Source organism: Gymnoscopelus microlampas (assembly GCF_963454915.1).
Source record: "Gymnoscopelus microlampas genome assembly, chromosome: 1".
NCBI lineage: Eukaryota > Metazoa > Chordata > Actinopteri > Myctophiformes > Myctophidae > Gymnoscopelus > Gymnoscopelus microlampas.
In genome coordinates this window covers 8,023,599-8,047,034 of record NC_139962.1, presented here as the reverse complement: position 1 = coordinate 8,047,034, position 23,436 = coordinate 8,023,599, and the positions used below count along the sequence as shown (strand labels likewise).

The window sequence follows — 23,436 nt, the reverse complement described above, 5'->3', positions numbered from 1 at the left end:
ACACACACACACACACACACTAAGATTACTCATCTACAATTTGAGTAAAAGTACTTTAAGAACTTTTAAAGCAGTCTTATTAGGCTAATAATAGCTTAATTAATGAAATGAACTCATCGAAGGCACCACTCACGTCACACTGGGTGTGATTTTTGGGTGGTGCAACCGCCCCTATACAGTATGTGAGGTTTGGACTTGCACCCCCCTAACCCTGCACCGTGATTGGCCACCATGACTCTATTCAGGACTGTGATTGGCTAGAAACACATGACACATGTGCATAGCCCTATAAATAGGACTATGCACTTTAAGTGAATCACTTCCATCACTGTGATGACCACTGTGCACTGTGACCACACCGCCCACTTCACACTGGGTGTGATTTTTGAGTGGTGCCAACCCCTCCTACATTTGACTTTGTCCGTGTGTCCGTATGTTCGTCCGTCCGTATGTCCGTCCGTCCGTATGTCCGTCCGTATGTTTGAGCACGGCTGATTGGTCAAGCTTCACGTGACACGTGACAATATGTTGTCACGTGTCACGTGACAACATATTGTTGCTGATTGCAACACAAGGATGCAACCAGTTACACTTTCGAAGGTACCACTCTCTTCACACTGGGTGTGATTTTTGAGTGGTGCTGAAGGAAACCACTCCTATATCTGGCTTTGTCCGTGTGTCCGTATGTATGTCTGTCCACAAACATTGATGACAACATCAATACGGGGGTCAATACGGGGCTCATCAAAGGCACCACTCACTTCACACAGGGTGAGATCTTTTAATATGTATTTTAATTTGCTGTTTGTTTTTTCATTAAACATTGTTCTGTAAAGCAGCTAAAGCGCTGTACAAATACATGCCTTATCATCATGTATGTATCACCTCTGAGATGTGCACACTGGGGACCTTGAGGTCACTGACCTCCTCTCCATCCATCCAACCATACGTCTGTCTGTCCGTCCGTCCACCTGTCCATATCCATCCGTCCATCCATCCATCAGTGTAGATATATAGGTGCTCTCTCTCTCTCTCTCTCCTCTCTCTCTCTCTCTCTCTCTCTCTCTCTCTCTCTCTCTCTCTCTCTCTCTCTCTCTCTCTCTCTCTCTCTCTCTCTCTCTGCGTGTGCGTGCGCGTGCACGTGTGTGTGTGTGTTGTCTGCCGTCCCTGTTATAATTGACAGGCGCCATATATGGCGGAGACGCTGTTACTTATACCCATAGAGTACTGAGTGACATGCTTATTGTATCCTGAAGACATATGGCATGATTGTGTGAATGTAATCTTACTGCACCTATAATATCTGTGTCCTTGTATAATGCTGTCCTTTGTGTGGACATAAATCAATGTCTAAAAACATTTCAGCTAACACCCCTGATGTCATTGTTGTTAATGAAAACCATAGGGAGGTGTTCGTTCTCGAGGTCGGCTGTATTTTTTATTACAGCTTAGAGGAAGCCTTCCTAACCAAAGTGCTAAAATATCATCAGAGCAGACCAACTCTCAGCTGGGCTACAGATGTAAACTTTTGTTGTTTTGTCTTTGGTAGCCTAGGGCACGTGCAGAAGTTGGTTGTGAGGGGCCTTGTTTTGGTCTTTGCTTTGCTTTGCTTTGCTTTGCTTTGCTTTGCTTTGCTTTTCTGCAGAGACCATTTCCCACCTGGTTACATTTGGCTACGCTGTCATTTGAAGCAGACACATGTGGACTGTAAATATAACTGCAGAGCTCTGCATGCATGTGAAACAGGCTGAAAAAAGGCTGAACTGTTCTTGTTGTGTTCTGTCTATGTGTTCTGCTGTAGAAGGATGCTACATATATCATATAAAGAACACGTTAGACAGCTGGTTACTTACCACCCATGCTGGAGAACAGGAGCCTCTATACTCTCAACAGTAACATGTTGTAAACTAGCCTGGTATATGGTCATGTCACAAGAGATGTACGTCCCTGTCAGAGACCATCTTACATGTGGGGGCGGCAGAAGGAAAGCCCTATTTATTCTTCATTGACCGGGGTCCCCCAGGGGTCTATACTTGGTCCTCTCCTTTTTGTTGCCGGACCCAGGGGGTCTGGCTTACATGAGGCTTTGTACCTGTTTTCTCCATATATGGGCATGGTCACTTTGTCCTTAGGCCCCAGCCATAAAAGTCTGTCCCCCCTTTCGTCCATACATGGACGTCATGTGAAGTCTGGGTCTGGCAGAACCAGGTCTCCTGGTCTTGTTTTTCCTCTACTCTAAGTCAGTCCTCGCTGAATATAACCAATCTACGAGCTTATAGATCGGCTGTATTTTCGCCAAACATTCTACTCAAACCCCCAATGGTTTCAGTGGATGGATGGATGGATGGATGGATGGATAGATCTATACAAATTGTTGGATTGACCGAGCGGTCGCGACCAGAAGTGAGCAGGCAGAGGCAGAGGCAGGACATGTATTAAATCCCACTGGTGGGCCTTTATTCCCAAAAAAAATGACAGTGTCCACTGTCCATAATATACATCATAACAATGAAATCATGTCCTCTGGGCACATGTTACTCTGACCAGCCCTACATACACACACTGGCACAGAGAGCGGCCTTTTATACTCCCCACCCTCAGGTGCTACCAACCACAGGGGTGCTCTTCTCTATCATGATCATTTACCATAACCCCCCCCCCCCCCATACAAAACCAAACAATATACCTACTATCAAAACCCCCAATACATCACTTAACCCATTGAGACCTGGAACGCATCTGTGTCACTTTTTGATTTAAGCTAAAAAGCATTATTTTACACCTTGGCTCTTCAAAAATAGCAGATCTACAAGCTCATAGCGCGGCACCGAGTGCCGCGCTATGAGCTTGTAGATCTGCTATTTTTATTTTTTTTTGAAAATATGTGCAAATCCTTGAATATATATCGTTTAAAGCAAACATTCTTTTTCTGGGGGTCCCTGTAACTAAATATTTTGAGATGGGGGTCGGCGGCCAAATACATATAATTTTGGGGGTCCTTGACATGAAAAAGGCCTATGCCCAAACCCCACAGTAACCAACAAACATAATTCTACGACATTGTCCCCACCCCCTGCACAATCCTATATCTGATGGAACCGGAACCATAAAAGCAGCTGTTGTTTCCCCGGGGACTCTTTAAGACCTGCACCCTGGGAGTATAGAGACAGGAAATGACAGGTAAGTTCTGAAAAAAACAATAGCAATGACATGTATTATTCTTAGAACTCAGGTTACCATTATCATTACCTATTACACTTCACCGACTCTGTCAGTAAAGTGACACAAAACAAATAGCTTAAGGAGAACCTCCGTTACACAAACGCGTACACCTATGCTGGGGCAAATATGCGAATAATCACAGGTACTGTACACACAAGCAAAAAGAAAGCAAAACAAGCTATTCTGACATCAGACCCCCCGGCTACGACATCAACAAGAGACTCACACAGAGCCTACATTCAACAGATAGATAGTTCCTAGAGAGATACAGTAGACCGGAGGAAGCTATACACTAGCCTATAAACCTTCCGAACGCTACTGCAGTCCCTCTCTCTGTGCCTATAATGGAATTTAGGCCAAACGTGACAGGAATGCTGCCCTCTCTTCAAAGTCACCAGTCAGTCAGTCAGTCAGTCAGTCAGTCACATAGGGGGATTGACTCATGCTAATCGGCCGCGGAGCAACGAGTCAAAGGCTTTGCTCTCTGCGTGGGCTCATGGCAGAGCTACACTGGATGGGATGGGATGTGTGCGTGTGTGTGTGTGTGTGTGTGTGTGTGTGTGTGTGTGTGTGTGTGTGTGTGTGTGTGTGTGTGTGTGTGTGTGTGTGTGTGTGTGGGGGGGGGGGGGTAATATTCAAATCAGGCAGAACAGAACAAGTGCAGAGGGACAGCGGCCATTTGAATAATTGAAGAACTTCCCTGGTAGTGCCATAGAATCCTTCATCTCCTGCACTCTCTCTCTCTCTCTCTCTCTCTCTCTCTCTCTCTCTCTCAATTCAATACAAAGGGCTTTATTGGCATGAGAAAACATGTTCACATTTGCCAAAGCAAATGTAGATGTAACAGAACAATCATAATGTAAAATCTCTCTCTCTCTCTCTCTCTCTCTCTCTCTCTCTCTCTCTCTCTCTCTCTCTCTCTCTCTCTCTCTCTCAGTATCTCTGGCTGTCTCTCTCTCGCTCTCTATCCCTTCAATCTCTTCTCAGTGTGGCATCTTGACGTTTGTCCCAGAAAACAGTCTGCGATGATGAGTAGCTCTGAGAGTCTAAATGGACCCTTACAGGTCTCTAACTCTGAGAGTATACGCATGGAACCAAATGGACTCGTTGGATGGAATGGAATGGAATGTTTCTGTCTGTCTGTTACTTCCAGTGGTGTAAGGTAACTATATATAATCAAATACTGTACTTAAGTACAATTTTTAGGTATTTGTACTTTACTTGAGTATACGATCTGCAAGCTCACAATGCGTCGCAAATGTGAAAGGTTACATTCTGCATAATGAGTACTTTTACTTTTGATGCTTTAAATACATTTTGATACCAATACTTTTGTACTTTTACTCGACTACACTTTTATTTCTGGACTTTACTCATTCCACCACTGTCTGTCTGTCTGTCTGTCTGTCTGTCTGTCTGTCTGTCTGTCTGTCCCCATGTCTTCCCATGCAGGCTGCCACGCAGTGTGTCCCAGAAAGCAGTGTGTTATAAGTGTGCGACCGCAGCAGTGCATGCACACACACACACACACACACACACATCCCAGCTGGCCGATGGGAGAAGATAAAAGAGGAAGAGAAGAGAGAGGAGATGTTTCCACAGAGAGTAAGCAACGTGGCAGTGGACCATGACCAATATAGATAGCTCTCTGCTGTCGTCGGGCAGAAAACTCTTATCTCCATGTTCCAACTTGTTCTGTTTTTTCGTAAATCAACGCCCTACTTGATCACACTACAGCGTGACACGAAGACATCAAAAGCTGCAAATCCGCGCGACGCGTTTCGAGCTTGCAGAACTGCTGCTTTTGATGCTTTTGGGATTTGAATCATGAAAAGAAACAGTTTTTGGACATGTGAGGTTTCCACCAGCCAAAGACGATATCTCTGCCCACGTGGAGAGTCTGGCTTTTTCATCATTTTGTTTGCTGGAAGTTGATATGAGCCACTGAAGTTAACTCATTAAGACCTGGGACGCAGCTGTGTCATTTTTAGATTTGAGCTAAAAAAGCCTTATTGTACACTTTGGCTATTCAAAAATAGCAGATATACAAGCTCATAGCTCATATGAGCTTGTAGATCTGCTATTTTTGAAAAATCCAGAAAATGTGTGCAAATCAATATATTTATATTCTTTTCAAGCGAACATTTTTAACTCAAAATCTTAGCTTCTGGGGGGTCCCTGGAACAACATATTTTGAGATGGGGGTCCGCGGCCAAATAAATATCATTTTGGGGGCGCTTGACATGAAAAAGTTTGAGCATCACTGATATAGAAACATACGTTTTTCAGAAAACCGTTAGAAGACATTTTGCAGAATCGGAACCTCAGGCCTGAGGCACAAACAGACTGGTGTACAGTATGTCCTGGTTTTCACATGAAATAAAGCTCATTCATACGTACAGTACTACTGTATGTGACCATAGACCATAGAAAAGAAATAAGAACATTGAGGCCCATGTGAAAAAAAAAGGTCACTCACTCCTGTACCTTTTCGACCGGCTTCGAATGCTATCAATGCACTGAATGGGACATGATCACGTTTTATCAGACCATTCATTGGGCGTAATCAGGAGGTACGGACCTACCCGGAGGCAGAGCAATCGCCACAACACGATTTACCATTCTGTGCCGATCGGTACATAACTCGGACAGCGCTGAGTAGGCTCAAGCGAACGCCGCCACGTTCGGCACGGCAACTCGCTCGCTTTAGCTCGCTCGGTGGTCCCTCATGTGGCTCCAGTTCACTTGCGACGGCACGCCTCTGACACCAAAAAAACAAAACGAAACTTTATATAAGTCATCTCCGTCGGTAGGTCAGTGTGTGCTGATAACACCCAATGAATGGTCTGATAAATCGCGGGTAGGTCAGTATGTCGCCTACTTCCCCCCTTCAATGGTCTGATAAAACGTGATAATGTCCCATTCAATGTATTGAAAGCATCAGAATCAGGTGCACCTTCAGTTATACCTGGGCATTTGGCTAGATGCCAAGCTCTCATTTAAGGTTCATGTGGAGAACCTAACCAAACAATGAGGAGGACAGATTGGTTTCCTCTAGAGAAACAGGTCTTGTTTTTTCTCTTGCCAGTAGAAAGACTATTATTCAATCTGTAATAATGTCTGTTTTAGACTATGGTGATGTGCTGTACATGCATGCTTCACTCTCCACACTGAAGCCTCTTGAAGCAGTCTACCACAGTGCAGTACCATGTATTACTGGTGATGATTATCACACCCATCACTGTATTGTATATGATAAAGTGGGTTGGCCATCTCGCAGTGCGTAGAGAGCGACATTGTATTTTATTTGTTTATAAGGCCTTGTGTACGTGGTAAACTTCCTTTGTACCTATACTCGCTTTTGAAACCAAAGGCTACAGGACATTCAACACGTTCACAAACACACATTAGATATACCAGTCCATGTAAGAGCAGTGAACAAGGAAAGACTGCTTTCATATATTATGCTCCACACAAATGGAACAAACTTCAGGACTCTCTGAAACTGGTGCTATCTATCTATCTATCTATCTATACTATGATTGCAATCATACTCCTCAGACCACATTGACTGTATTCATATGCTATTAGATTACATTGCAGTAATTGACTGAAGATTCTCTTTCATCTGGACTCATTTCTGTAGAGCGTATTAGTAGTACTGTAATGAAGTTAATCTCCATAGCACTGCGGTTTAGATGACATGTTTACCACCATTCTACCTCCAGCTAAACCACCAGCTGTACAACATGTACTCAGATAACTTACTTTAAGTAAAAGTATACATCACAGTACAGCGGCCGTTTCCCATATACAGTACTTGAGTAAATGTATTGACTTAGTTTCCATCAGTGGTGGAAGAAGTCCTCACATATTTCAAGTAAAAGTAGCAATACCACAATACAAAAATACTCTCTTACAAGTAAAGGCCGTTGTTCAAAATGTTACTAAACTACAAAAGTATTGGCGTCAAAATGTAATTAAAGTACCAAAAGTAAAAGTACTAAAATGTTTGAAAATAGCCCATCTACAAGCTCACAACGCGTCGCGATGCGACGCGTTGTGAGCTTGTAGATCTGCTATTTTCAAAAAGCCTATGTATAGGGCTAAAGTGGTTAACGTATTATAATATAATTATGTATATCTGCAAAGTAACTTGTAACTAAAGCTTTCATATCATTGTGGTGGAGTAAAAGTACAATATTTGTCTCTGAGATGTAGTGGAGTAGAAGTACTGAAAGTGCAGAAAATTGGATATACTCCAGTAAAGTAAAGAATACCTAAACATTTTACTTAAGTACAGTATTTGAGTACATGTACTTAGTTACTTTACACCACTGGTTTCCATCACTGCCCACAGATATGTTTAGTGGTGGAGTTAATCCCCTGGCACTGTGGTTTAGATTATATGATTACATAATTTACATCGTCCGCCTCCAGATATCTTTCAAACCGAAAAAAACATTGTAATAAAAAGCTGTGTACCGAGGCTATCCTCCAGCTTAACCACATGTGTAACTGTGACTGTCTTTTACTGGAGGAGAACCTAGGTTTACTCGTGGTGCTGTACTTAAAGCAGCACTACGTAACTTTCCTCTTCTACCCCGGATTTGAACCCGGTTTTCAGCGCAAGTGCTGATTTTTTTTTTCTTCTTACAATTAAAGGAGAATTCCAGTCATTTTAGATGTTTGCTTTGATGTGTCGCTAATCACTCACCAACATACAAAGGGCCGTTGAATTTTTCCAGAGAAGCCCCTATTGTCCATTGTGGAGACCCCTTCCCCTGGCATAATGGAGTAATGTGTATAAATGAAAATCGCCTATTTTAGCACCTCCAAAGTTCGTTTTTTTTTCCACTAATCCTCATTATGCAGTGTACTGACACTCAAACATGCACTAAATGTACCTTATGAGCTGCCGTTCATGCAGAACGATATGGAGCTGGTTGCTTGTTTCTCTCACAGAATCTGGCAACAACGAGGGCAAATTTCAACGGCCCTTTTGTATGTTGGTGAGTGATTAGCGACACATCAAACAAACATCTAAAATGACTGGAATTCTCCTTTAAGCTAAAAGAGGCTGCCTGCTTGCTCAGGGGATGAATTGAATCTTGACCATCAGGTCAAAATGTTTGTCAGATCCTGTGTCTATAGTGAGAGATCAGAGATGACCTTTGACACGATCTAATTCAGTGGTTCTCAAACCTTTTCATGTCAAGGACCCCCGAATTGACACTTATTAGCCCACGGACCCCCATTTGAAAAGATATGCCAGGGACCCCCCATAAGAGAGGATTTTTACGGCTCTAGCAGTGATTCTCAACCATTTTAATGCAAGGACCCCCAGTTTGACATGCATTAGGCTACGGACCCCCATTTAATGGTATTCTGGGACCCCAATTTATATTGTAAAATCAATGTTAATTTAACAAGTGTACAAATGGAACCAAATGGACCCGTAAGGGTCCATTTGGTTCCATTTGTACACTCTCTGAGTTACAGACCCATAAGGGTCCATTTGGTTCCATTTGTACACTCTCTGAGTTACAGACCCATAAGGGTCCATTTGGTTCCATTTGTACACTCTCTGAGTTACAGACCCATAAGGGTCCATTTGGTTCCTAACTACAGGAACTACTATAATTTAGCTGGGGACCCCCTGGAACTCCCTCAAGGAGCCCTGGGGGTCCCCGGACCCTACTTTGAGAACCACTGATCTAAATGTCTCAATACATTACAGTCATTTAGCAGATGCTTTTATCCAAAGCGACTTACAATAAGTGCATTGAACATAGGTGGGGAACTTGAATAGAAGAGCAAGGATTATTAACATACTCTACCATACAGGTTGGACAACATTTCATTGTATTCATAATAAAAGTTACATAGTGCCGCTTTAAGCGAAATGTAACCGTAAAGGTTGACCAAGCGGCCAAGGCTCCAAAAATGAACAAGTTCAGAATTTGCAGATCGTTGAGTTTTATTTCTCTCACACCTCCTGAAAACAGTCCAATATGCAGCAGGTAGACAGTGAAAAATAAATAAGACGTGGAAAAATTAGACTTACACAAATTATAAAATTACTTAAAGCACAACTAAAGACAACAAACCCTACAGTGAGTGCACAACAAGGCTATATCCTTAACTAAGGGCCCTGGCAGCTCTGTCTCACGGCTGTTAACGCTTTGCTTGCCAAGTTCAACTACCTGACTGTCACTTGCAGCCTCCCTTAAATAGGGAGTGGATCCTACCACAAGCACAGAAACAATTGTGTTTCAACATATCCAATAATGATATGTTGATGCTGATGAGGATGATGATGGTGTACGAACAAGCACTTTATGCCAGCACTTTATATCATAGCACTTTTCTGGATGTAGCTTTTATTTGTATGACAATGGTGCACGAACAAGCACTTTATGCCAGCACTTTATATCGAAGCGCTTTCTGGATGTAGCCTTTATTTTTTATTTTTTTATTTTGTCTATGGATTGTCTATACTTGCACTAAACGCGCCCAGGTCTCTGTTTATGCTACAGTATTTCACGTCTGTTGTTGTCCTGTACTGTCTGTATGTTTTAAACCACCACCTCTTTGCTGTAAACCTAATTGCCCCTTTGGGACATTAATAAAGACCTTGAACCTTGAACCTCGAATTAACCTCAAAATTAGCTTATCTACAAGCTTACAACTATCTGATGAATACATAACCTACCACCTAAATAGATGTTGTACCTTAAACTAAACACCATTTTGGGTTTGCATTTACTTCAAAAAGACATAGAAATACTTTGCTCATTAACATTGTCAAACACCCCTCCTCCTCTACAGTACTTGGCACGTTCCACCCCTTCTTAAACCAAATGGACTAACCCTGCTCTGTTTCGGCAGTCTAAGTCAGATTCAGAGGGTGTGCCAGTACTGCAGAGGAAAGACCAGGTGACAAACAAACATTTCATATCAGTTCTAATGAACAGTTAAATAAACATACAGTTTGAACCCCTGAAGTCCGTGTTATGTCTAAATTTGAATGAATATGTAAAAATCACATCATGCTACAAACTGTCCCTTCCCACTTAGTGGGTCTATGTATAGGGCACGGGCTGCCCCGTGATAGTAACCAATTAAAAGTATTAACAATAGCTTTGTGACTAAAATAATAACTACATTGGATCCATCGGAACACAGTTTATTTGATGAAAAGTTTTGTACATTCAGTATAACGTTTCCACCAGATATCGACAAATTATGCTCAAACGGCCAAAGAACGGAGTAATCATGGAATGAAAAGCGCACAGTCAGTGCATTATTGAAGTACAGTGGTTATCCCATTAAGACCTGAGGCGATTCTTAAAGGAGGAGTTCACACAAAAAAATACTTATTTTCTATCAATTGCACACCCTATGAAGCCTTGAATCCAAGGATTCTTTTCTGTTTTTGTCGCATTACTAAGCTAATAATTTGATTCCCGTCTCCTACCGGCTAATGTATCCGGTAGGAGACACAAAGTAGATTATTTGTGTCTCCTACCTGAAATGCACACGGTCATCAAATTATTGTCTTAGGAATGCCACAAAAACAAAAATAAATCCATGAAATCAAGGCTTCATGGGGTGTGTAATTGATAGAAAATAAGTCATTTTTTGGGTGAACTCCTCCTTTAAAAATGTTTTTTGAAAGAAATCTGAAAAATATATTTTTAAGATTTTTCAAAAATAGCCAAAGAAATGTAAAGTGACACAGATGCGTTGCAGGTCTTAATGGGTTATCGCTGTATGTACGCTATGATTATTGGAGTGTGCAGATTATGTGGAGGGCTTTCATTTTACAGCATCTTCTACATCATGCATGTGTCAGTTCTTCCACAACAAACAGCCCAATGATTATATTTAGATGTTTAGATCTCTAGGAAATTAAAATTCATCTTACATCAAAGCATAAATACATTAAAAAAAAACGCTGATTCCGGAAAATGCAACCAAATGTCTCCCCAGTGTGTGTGAAGATGAAAGCGGTTTCACATATTTCACACTTATGTAAAAAAAACTGTATCAAATGGAGGGGGTGTCCGTGGAATAATGCATAATATCGTTGCTGTTGGGTGGAAACCTTGTACGTCCAAAGCCGTTCCTTTCTTGCAGTGATGGACAGTAGCTAATCTACTTAGGTACTGTACTTCAGTACAATCTTGAGGTATTTGTACTTTACTTGAGTATTTCCAATTTCCAATACTTTTACTTCTACTCCGCTACATCTCAGAGGCAAATATTGTACTTTTACTCCACTACAATTATTTGAAAACTTTAGTTACTAGTTACTTTTCAGATATAAATTATGATATTATGAAACCTACATTAACCACTTTAGCCACATAGGCTATTTGAAAATAGCAGATCTACAAGCTCACAACACGTCGCATTGCGAGCTTGTAGATCTGCTATTTTCAAAAATTGTAGTACTTTTACTTTTGGTACTTTAAGTACATTTTGATTCCAATCATTGTGTACTTAGTAAAAGCAGCCATTTTGGAGCTATGGCCCGTTGTTGGCCCACAATGGCCCATATATGGCCGTATACTGATGACATCAGCTATCTATATATGGGCATAAAAGGGACACAGACAGACAGGTACAACGGGTACACTGACAAAGCCCCCAACACCATGACACAGACAGACATATTGGTCGGATCGGCAGTGCGACATAGGTGTGAGGCCCTATATGTAGGGCCGCATAGGGCCGTGTGGGGCCCCATAGGGCTACGGCCCAAACCTCTGGTAACTAAAAATCACAAGGTATTAAATTAACAATGGCCCTTGAATCAACTTTGTAAAGCAAGAGGGGGGCCTCGAGCAACTCACTTCTAAATGCTCACATTTTTATTCACAGCAGCGAGCAGCACCAAGTCCTACTGCTCGCTGCTGTGAATAGAAATGTGCACATTTAACCCTTTAAGACCGGGAACGCATCTGTGTCATTTTAGATTTCTTTGGCTATTCAAAAATAGCAGATCTACAAGCTTGTAGCGCGGCACTCGGTAGATCTGGTATTTTTGAGAGAAAAAAAAACGTGAACATGTGTGCAAATCTTTGAATCTATATATACATTTTCAACTCAAATATTTGCTCCTGGGGGTCCCTGGAACAACATATTTTGAGATGGAGGGGGTTCGTGGACAAATACATATCATATCATTGAGAACCACTGATATTATAGCGACATAAGTTTAAAAGAAAAAAAAAAATTTAGGATTCAGAAGCAAAGATTTGAGTTAAAAAATGTTCACTCTAACCATATATATATATATTCAAAGATTTGCACACATTTTCACGATTTTTCAAAAATAGCCAAAGAAATCTAAAAAAAATGACACACAGATGCGTTCCCGGTCTTAATGGGTTAAAAGTTTGAGCCCCCCTCTTGCTTTACATCATTCTGTTTTTGCAGCTTGGCTCTGCACCAAAAAAACAGAGGATGTGCATTATTGGTTCTTTGAACCTTGAATAAACTTTAACATGGATTGATTCAAATGATGTTGTAGAGCCATTGCTGATTGTTGTCTGAGACCAAATCAATTCCAGGACATTCACTCCCAACAACAGTATTAGTTAGCATTATATGGAGAAGGGTGTGTCACGGTCCGCTCCTCGGGCCGTGGACTTTGATGTTATTATTTAGACCGCCATTGCCCTTATATGGTCGTGGACACTTTAGGCCTGTTCTGTAGGCCTGTCACGGTCCGCTCCTCGGGCCGCGCACTCTGACTTTATTATTTAGACCATCCTGCCCTTATAAGGTCTTGGACTTTTTAGGCCTTTGTTCTGTTCTGTATGTATTCTTGTTAATTCTGTTACTCTGTTGTTGTTGTTGCCCTGCGGATGTTCTGTACCTTATTTTGTAGTATTGTTTCCTGTTGTGTGTGTCTAGTTACTGTTACCTGTCTTGTCTCACCTCCCTGTTGATTAGTCATGTTCTCCTCCTGTGTCCTCTTAGTCCCTCAGCCTATCCCAGTGTTGATTGTCTGTTGAGTTCACCTGTGTCTTATTATTTCCCTGTCTATTTAAGCCCTGTGTTTGCAGCTTGTCCTTGCTAGTTCATTGTTTCCCGTGTTGCGTGTAGTTAGATCTTGAGTTGAGTTCCTTGTTTGTTTTCCAGTCTTTAGTTAATAAATACTTTGAACCGTTCACTTCAGCCTCCATCTCTCTCCTGCACTTGGGTCCTACTTTTAGATAATATGTTTCACAATATCTTAGTGTCTTTGTAGATTTGTATGAGACGGATAATCCAACATTTATACCTGTCTGGGACAAGACATGAGCAGATTTTAATATGGCCTCCCAGAAATATGGCCTTCCTAAAATGTTTTATTTATGGCCCGCCGGTACAGTCATGTGAAATTCATACACTGTGTTAGTGTCTGAGTGTTTTTTTAAATGAACCTGGGCAGAATGTTTCTCAGTAGAATGTGTAAGGACTCCTAAATGCTTGTTTCGTGTGTTGTCTCAGTCTCAAGTGAAAGAAAGGCTATTGTTTGCTTGCTTGCTTGCTTGCTTACTTACTTACGCACTTACTTATGTACTTACTTACGTACTTACTTACCAGTGGTGTAAAGTAACTAAGTACATTTACTCAAGTACTGTACTTAAGTACACTTTTGAGGAACTTTTACTTCACTGGAGTATTTCCAATACTCAGTCATTTTACTTCTACTCCACTACATCTCAGAGGCAAATATTGTACTTTTACTCCACTACAATTATTTGAAAACTTTAGTTACTTTGTAGATTTTGATTATTATTAAAAAACATACAATAACCACTTCAGCCCTACATACATTTCGACAATTTGAAAATAGCCGATCTACAAGCTCACAATGCGTCGCATCGCGACGCATTGTGAGCTTGTAGATCGGCTATTTTCAAAAGATTTTTATACATTTGAAAACATAAAATGGGACATTCTGCATAATGAGTACTTTTTTTACTCTCCGCCAGGAGAGTATTGTTATCACTGCGTTTTCACTTTCTAAACATGACACACCGATTGGTCAAGCCTCACGTGACACGTGAAATACTGTGATCTGATTGGCTAGTGACGCCACCGGGCCTATATATACATGGCATCACTCTGACAGTGTCTCCGGCACTGTCAGAGTGAGGTAAGACGGGAACCATGAAATGGCTGCATGGCTGATACATAATTGGCAGATAGGACAGATAGGACATTTATATAGACAGGAGGGATAGGACACTCACACAGACAGAACGGAAGAGGACACTTACCCAGACAGGTTGGATAGGACACTTACATATACAAGAGGGATAGCGACCTATAAATACATGTGTCACTGTGATAAGCCAGATTCCAATACCGAAAATCCGGCCACTAGCTCACTCCCAGACCTTCGAACCGGAAGTAGTCAAGTAGTCGCGGTCCAATTGTTCCTATCTGTCTTATTGGACAGATAGGACAGATAGGACACTTATATAGACAGGAGGGATATGACACTTACATAGACAGGACGGATAGGACAGGAGGGATAGGACACTTACACAGAATGAACGGAAGAGGACACTTACCCAGACAGGTTGGATAGGACACTTACATATACAAGAGGGATAGCGACCTATAAATACATGTGTCACTGTGATAAGCCAGATTCCAATACCGAAAATCCGGCCACTAGCTCACTCCCAGACCTTCGAACCGGAAGTAGTCAAGTAGTCGCGGTCCAATTGTTCCTATCTGTCTTATTGGACAGATAGGACAGATAGGACACTTATATAGACAGGAGGGATATGACACTTACATAGACAGGACGGATAGGACAGGAGGGATAGGACACTTACACAGAATGAACGGAAGAGGACACTTACCCAGACAGGATGGATAGGACACTTACATATACAAGAGGGATAGCGACCTTCGCGACCTTCGAACCAACACAAGTCTTCTGGCGGAGAGTTGTGCTCCGAGGAGCACTTTTTCTAGTTTTTTTTTTTTTTTTACATTTGAGTACTTTTTCCACCACACTTAGCTACTTATTTACTTACTTACTTACTTACATACTTACTTATTTTTGTAGAGAACTTTTCACACCTGGGTACATTTGGCTACACTGCCATTTGAACAAAAGACAATTTATTGGACCATAAATATAATAGCAATGCAGTGCAAGCGTTTCTTTTTCCCCATAGCACAGATGAGTGACTTACATTTGGCTACAGAACATTGCCAACAAAAGACTATACTGATATTGCACTGTAGTTAAATAAATACAATGTTTTGTGTGACTTTGTTATAGGGTCCAAAGGATGAGAAGTAGGACAGGAGATGCGGTCGGCCCAAAGGTATTTTCATATTTTCAATTATGGCCGCCTTTAGAAAAAGAAAAAAAAAACTTTGGACAGCCCCGTTCTAGTTGAGGAAAATAGATCACAAAATTAAAACTGGAGTTGATTCTAACCCATGAAGACCTGAGGCCGATTCTACAAAATGTCTAAAAACTGTTTTTAAAAAAAAAAACGTATGTTACTATGTCAGTGGTTCTCAAACCTTTTAATGTCAAGGACCCCAAAATGTATATGTATTTGGCCAAGGACCCCCATCTCAAAACATGTTGTTCCAGGGACCCACCAGAAGAAAAGATTTGAGTTACAAATGTTCGTTTGAAAAAAAATATATTCAAAGATTTGCACACATATTTACGATTTCTCAAAAATAGCAGATCTACAAGCAGATCTACAAGCAGCTCATAGCGCGGCACTCGGTGCCACGCTATGATAGATCTGCTATTTTTGAATAGCCAAAGTGTAAAATGACGCTTTTGAGCTCAAATCTAAAAATGACACAGATGCTCCAGGTATTAATGGGCTAATATAATATGAACAGCCTAATCCAATCCAATAGGAAGAAGAAAGTTGCTTTGATCTCAAAAGTGGGCAGAAAACTGTCAAAAACAGGTAAAACAGAAGGAAAATAAGTAATTTAGCATGCTCAGTCCAGTACATCTTTAGAGTAAAAGATGTCACTTGGCAAGTGTGGTGAAGTCAAGTATATCAGTGGTTCTCATAGTTGGATCTGGGGACCCCCAGGGGTCCTTGAGGGGGTTCCAGGGGGTCCCCATCAAAGGGAATTAATATAGCATCAAAATCTGTTTAACCACTTTAACCCTATAAATTGGCTATTTCAAATAGATCTACAAGCTCACAACGGTGAACTTAAAGATCAGCTATTTTTCAAAGAATTTAGCAAATGTTTGAATATTTTTCAAACATTTTAACGACACAAATCGCGTATGTGGACAAAATATTGTCAGATGGGGTGCCGCAGGATACTTTGATGATATTTGGAATTTATCAATATCACTTCATTTTAACCACTTAGACACTCCATACTTATTAATTGCACTGTACTTGGTGATTTCTTTTTCAATCTACATCAAATATCTTCGCCCCAAAATAGCGGATCTACAAGCTCACAACGTGTCGCATTGTGACACGTTGTGAGCTTGTAGATCGGCTATTTTTTGGCAAATGTTCCCCCCCAGAATATGGATACTGGGGTTCAAGTGGTTAAACGTCAAGTACAAAGTTATTTTCAATCTGTCATAATGGAAACAGATATTCTCTCAAGTTTGCTCGTCACATGCTCTATTTTAGGAGGAAATATTGACATATTTACTTACCGTAATATGACGTATGACGTGCTGTAAAATAATGTATTTTTTTACAGGGGTGTGCCCTGAGACAAACATGTTTGACAACCCCTGCTCTAATGTATTATCTTGGCGCAGAACATACAAAACCTGCTCTGGTTTTGCTTTTCACAACAAGTTGGTTTTGCCGTTCCCAACTTGTGGACAGGACCTGATATACACGTATATAGGTGAAGAGCAACGCATATCATCTATATTTAGGCCCAGCCTTGCTTAACCCATTAAGACAGGGAAACGGGAAAATGTACTTTGGCTATTCAAAAATAGCAGATATACAAGCTCATAGCGCGGCACCGAGTGCCGCGCTATGAGCTCGTAGATCTGCTATTTTCAAAAAATAGTGAAAATCTTTGAATATATATATTTATTTTTAAAGGGAAATGTTTTAACTCAAATCTTTGCTTCTGGGGGGTCCCTGGAACAACATATTTTGAGATGGGGGGTCCACGGCCGGATACATATCATTTTGGGGGTCCTTGACATGAAAAGGTTTGAGAACCACTGATTATAGCAACATACGTTTTTTTCAAAAAACTGTTAGGATTTAGAAGACATTTGTAGAATCCCCAGAAGCAAAGATTTGAGTTAAAACTGTTCTGTTATCGAGTTAAAAAATATATATTCAAAGATTTGCACACATTTTCATGATTTCTTCAAAAAATAGCAGTACTGCAAGCTCATAGCGCGGTACCCGAGTGCCACGCTATGAGCTTGTATGTCTGCTATTTTTGAAAAATAAAGTAATGTAAAAGTTAATGGTTAAAGTGGTTAAAATCTAAAATGACAAGATATGCTTTCCCGGTCTTTATGGGTTAACCCATTAAGACCGGGGACGCATCTGTGTCATTTTAAGATTTCTTTGGCTATTCAAAAATAGAAGATCTACAAGCTCATAGCGCGGCACCGAGTGCCGCGTTATGAGCTTGTAGATCTGCTATTTTTGAAAAATCGTGAAAATCTATTTTTTATATTTTTTTCCGAAAAATTGTCAGGATTTAGAATATTTTTTAGACGCAGCCTCAGGTCTTAATGGGTTAAATGGAGCTTGTCAGGGGTGCCGTTTGCCAGCCTTCTTTTTTTCCTCCCAAGGTTGATACACTTGGCGGCGCGAGAGCCAGAGTGTTTGGCACTGGCAGCATCCCTGAGCGTAAATGAACACGCATACATTCATTAGACAAGAGAGGAGGAGAGGAGGAAAGGAAAGAGGAAAGCGGAGCAAGCCTTATTATGTGCATCAAAGTGGGATTTGCACATGAAGGTGAACAAGTCATGAAAGAATTATTTTTGGGCCAGGAGCAAAGTGAAGGCGACTGAGGAGAGACTGTGGGGACCGTGAGCAGACAAAAGAGAACCAGCAAATTACAGTCCCACCAGAGAGAGAGAGAGTCTCCGCCGCGGCCTGACCCTGATATTGCGATCCAGAATGCTATTCTTTTTTGTCTTTGCTTTGCTCGGTGGGGAGGATGCGGTATATTTACGCGTACACAGGAGGGTTAAGAACGTGGACCCTGTCGTCCCTATTCTGGGCATGCCGTGATAGGCAAACATTCTGGTGAAGAGTCGGTCTATTCTTGGCTTTGTATTAGTGGTGGACAGGGACTGAGGTGGGGAAGGGGATCGTTCATTTTGATGGAATCCCCCATTCCCTTATCAATCTTGCTTATTGATCCGATTCCTTATCGAGCGTTGTTTCTATTATTGGTAGTTGTTGGGCTAATCTGGCACACTTGTGACTCTTAACACTTTCATTTCCAGCAGCATTGAAGTAATACAGTATGTGCACGCAAGCCATTCAATTCATGTTCCTTGTTTTCACCCGTAGAGGGCAAGTATAGCCTAATTCAACAAAAGTCAAAAGCTTTATAGTACGACATAATGTTTCTGCCAGTGATTTGATGTCAATGACATGACTGTCTCTCGTCTCTCGGGACATGACGTCACATCACGTACCGCTATAAACAAGAAAACCGATTAGGCAAAACCTTATTGATTTTCCGATTCTCAATCACTTTCAGAATCAATTCCGTGATAGAAACGATTCTCGATCCCGCATCCCTTGACAGAGACAGTTGCAAAATGGTAAAAAAAAAACACTTAATTGCCTTGACTTTAATCTGTGGAAATCGTGCCTCCCTGCTCATCCAGAACTTCAAATTAAAAGGACTATGATTCATACATGAGTCTCTCCACAGAGTGTTTGAATCTTAATGAGCCTCTTCTGTAGGAGTTCGGCTTGAAGTGCTTTTGGAATGGAAGCGCATAAGCCTCCACAAATGACCACAGATAACGATAATGATCATGTCTTTAATTCCACTGTCCTCATATCACCCAGACACAGTTGTGGCCGGTACATTTCTACAAAATAAGATAAAAGGACACGACATCTTCAATTTCCCACATTTCCGAATGCATTGGTCAGGGACCACATGCAATAGTTGAAAACCCCCGGTCTGTATCATCATCCATGATATATGGTAGGGGTCTTCAACGTTTTTCAGGCGAAGGACCCCTTAACTTATAGTGACGACAAATTGTGTAAAATAGTGTGGGCCTTGGGCCCTCCATCTTCTATCTCCTCTGTGTGTGTGTGTGTGTGTGTGTGTGTGTGTGTGTGTGTGTGTGTGTGTGTGTGTGTGTGTGTGTGTGTGTGTGTGTGTGTGTGTGTGTGTGTGTGTGTGTGTGTGTGTGTGTGTGTGTCCTGGGTATGACGTTAAACTGCCCCGTTGTAACTACCCCCGTTAATAGGTGCACATTTACAGTAAGATGCATTCGCAACTTCTGGGGACTGTGGGCTTCATCACGATCACAAGCTTGCATACAAGAAGCCCCTGCTCACCGATGGAGTATACTGACAGCCCACACTGCCTGGCGGCCCTTCCCGTGAGCAGCTATACCGGGAAGAGAGGCGGTGTAACTAACTACCACCCAACGATGGATAAAGACCCGGTGGCCTTCTAGCGGTGTGTCCGCTAGCTGAGGAACAACAATGGGTGAACCACTGGCTTCGAATGCTATCAATGCATTGAATGGAAGATGATCACGTTGTACCAGACCATTAAATGGGCAAAGTAGACGACATACTAACCTACCCGCGATTTATCAGACCATGGCTGTCCCCAGTCACTCAGGTGTCTTCTTTTTCACCAGCCTTCAACCACACCAGTCATTTGTGTGTGATAGTGATTTTAGCTCTGTTAGTGTTTTAGAGTTGCTAGTTTTAACATGGGTTAGTTCACAGCTTTTAGGTATTGTAGGGGTGGGTGGCCTTTCTTTTGTTTATGTTTATGTGTGAAGTTAGGTAAGATCTATGTATTTCTGTTTGGTACAGGTAAGCATAGGCTTTTGTTTTGAGTTTGATTTGATGTACAAGGGCCCACCCTGAGGTAATTTACCCATGTTTTAATCGTCATTTAATAAATCACTGTCCTTTGGACATTTAAACTTTTGTTGACTGGTTGTGTTTTGGAGACTGGGAAGGAGGGAGTCCATTATGTGTTGCGAACATAGGCTCCCCTAGGCCGGGTCGTAACAGTACTTTAAGTACATTATGATGCCAATACTGTTGTACTTTTACTGAAGTAATTTTTGAATTCTGGACTTTTACTTGTAACAGAGTATTTTTTATATTAAAGTATTGGTACTTTTACTTAAGTAAATCATTTGAGTACTTTTTCCACCACTGGATAACACCCAATGAATGATGAATCGTGGGTAGGTCAGTATGTTGGCTTCTTCACCCATTCAATGGTCTGATAAAACGGGATAATGTCCCATTCAATGCATTGATAGCGTCCGAATGGGGTGCGTGAACAGACTTTCAGGCCCATGGGAGCAGCTACGCTACGGAGAGTGCTTTGACACCATGGTGGTGCGGGAGTGGACTGGGAACTTTGTTTCCTCTGGTGGTCTATTCTGGGACATGCTGCCCGTATAGGTACTTGGTTGTTAGAGCGGGTTTCGACAACTTGGGATGCCCCGGAAACGAGGCCGGAGGGCTGGCAGAGTGTGTGTGCTGTGACTGCTGTCTCTGCTATGATTGTCAGCCGCCATGCGGAGGAGACACTGCTGCTGGTGCCCATGGTGGGCTGGGTGACATGACATGCTTGTTGTATCATGAGCAGTGCCGCTTTAGACTCCACAGGGGCTCTACGCATGATACGGGACACATGGCATGTGTACCCCGTGCGCGCGCGCATTTTTTTTTCGGGTTTCCCGCGGATAAAGTTACTTTTTCTGTTACTTTATTTCGGTTTTAGGGTGACAAGCAGCACTGCACAGCCTGCGCTGATGTGAACGCAGTAATGCACGTTATTTTCTGCTGAAGGGAGGGGGCGGAGAGGGGGCTCCTTTGATCGGCGGGTAGGCGGGGCCCCATGCAACCTGCGTAGTGTGCGTGTAGGGAGAAGCGGCCCTGATCATGAGGACATATGCCTCGACTTTGTGGATGTAACCTTTGCTGCACCGTAATATTTGTGTCCTTGTGAATGCAGTACATTTCCTTTTGTGTGTGTGTGTGTGTGTGTGTGTGTGTGTGTGTGTGTGTGTGTGTGTGTGTGTGTGTGTGTGTGTGTGTGTGTGTGTGTGTGTGTGTGTGTGTGTGTGTGTGTGTGTGTGTGTGTGTGTGTGTGCGCGCGCGCGTTTTGAAAGCCTTCCATTATTTCATACAGTTGCATGGTATGTGTATTGTGGTGTTGTATAGAATTTCAAGGCTGTTGGTGACCCAGACATTGTCACTGAAATGTGACAGTATACAGTAAGGCACTGACAGGTGCAGGACAAAGGATGATTGCACTGCCGGCAGCGGTGTGGACAAAGTACACAACCCCATCAACCTATTTAGACCGGGAACGCATCTCATGTCATTTTTAGATTTCTTTGGCTATTCAAAAATAGCAGATCGACAAGCTCATAGCGCGGCACCGAGTGCCGCGCTATGAGCTTGTAGATCTGCTATTTGTATCGTTGTTTTTTTAAAGCGAACATTTTTAACTCAAATCTTTGCTTTTGGGGGATTCTACAAATGTCTTCTAAATCCTAACAGTTTTTTTTTGTTGAAAAAACGTTGATGTTGCTATATATCAGTGTTTCTCAAACCTTTTCATGTCAAGGACCCCCAAAATTATATGTATTTGCCCGCTGACCCCCATCTGAAAATATTTTGTTCCAGGGACTCCCAGAACCAAAGATTTGAGTTAAAAATGCATATATATTAAAAGATTTGCACATAATATGTCTCGTATATGTGTAAAGGTATGTAAAAAAAGTTGTGAAAAATAATATTATTATTTTTCATAACTTTTTTTCAAAAATATTATTTTTTGATAGCCAAAGAAATCTAAGGTGACACAGATTACTCTACTATACTATATCTACTCTACTATAAGTGAAAGTTGCAGATTTTTCACTTGAGTTAGTACTGGAGTAGGTTTTATGTATTTTTCATTGTATTCAATACATTTTCTTCTTTCTATAAACTCTCTGAAACCACTCACTGACTGTACCGTCCATCTCAAATGAAGTCCCTGTTGGTGAGCTTGGCCTCGATTGCTCCATTGGCTCCCCGTCCGCTTCCCGATTGATTTTAAGATTTTAATGTTTGTTTATACATTTCGAAATGGGTTGGCACCCAGAACCTTGAGGTCGGCCGATCAGCTGCTTCTGGAGGTGCCGTCAGCACCCACGAAAAAACAAACAAACAGGGGTGACCGGGCCTTTGTGGTGGCTGTCCCCATGGGCTCCGGAATCATTTGCCCACACGCATCAAAGCTGCCCAGTCATTAGATATTTTTAAATCCTTACTAAAGACTAATTCCTTCTCCCTGGCCTTCAGTGATAGCTGAAGTAGTCCTGTCTTTCCCTGACTGGTGCTAGTGTTTGTTTTGTGTGTGCTTATTTCATTGTATGCTATTGTCTGTTTGTATTGCATTGTTTGCTTTTAGTTTCTTTAGTTTTTTACCTGTACAGCACTTTGGTTGACCTGGTCATGTTAAATATACTATATAAATATTTTTTGATTTGATTTGATAGGTGAGGCATTGTCAAACTATTCAAACTTGAATATGTTCTGGCCTTGACGCTGTTTTCAAAGTTGTGACTAAAATATAAACCTTACGTATACAGCAACAAAAGATCACCCTCCCTGTCCAGCTTCCCTTCCACGAACATGGTCAATTGTGTTTGTATAGAACAGACGACGTCACACTGATAAGAACCAGTATGCGTGCGCAGGCCGGCACCAAATAAAACCCATTCTGTCATGTCTCGCTAGGACGCGCCTCACTAGCCTACACACAAGAGGAGGTTGAATGAACTGAAACCAGCGAAACCCTGAAACAATATGTTGGGAACTGATTGCATGAAACAATCACCTGTGCGTCCAGTCTCAATGTTGGTAAACAAATAATTGGTATTTCCAATTTTCAATACTTTTACTTCTACTCCACTACATGGCAAATGTTGAACTATAATTATTTGAAAACTTTAGTCACTATTTACTT

At 41.7% G+C, this 23,436-nt stretch overlaps 1 protein-coding gene across 1 annotated transcript in view; it reads right to left on the bottom strand.

Moving 5' to 3' along the window:
- The window catches only part of LOC311042613 (E3 ubiquitin-protein ligase TRIM39-like), a gene marked incomplete at both ends in the record, with an annotated part of 33,444 nt that extends 10,340 nt beyond the window's left edge, over window positions 1–23,104 (bottom strand). The window contains one exon of the mRNA XM_084053440.1: window positions 23,052–23,104. Within this exon, the coding sequence (XP_083909566.1) occupies window positions 23,052–23,104 (53 nt within the window). The remainder of the gene's footprint in view (window positions 1–23,051) is intronic.
- Window positions 23,105–23,436: the final 332 nt, after the last annotated feature.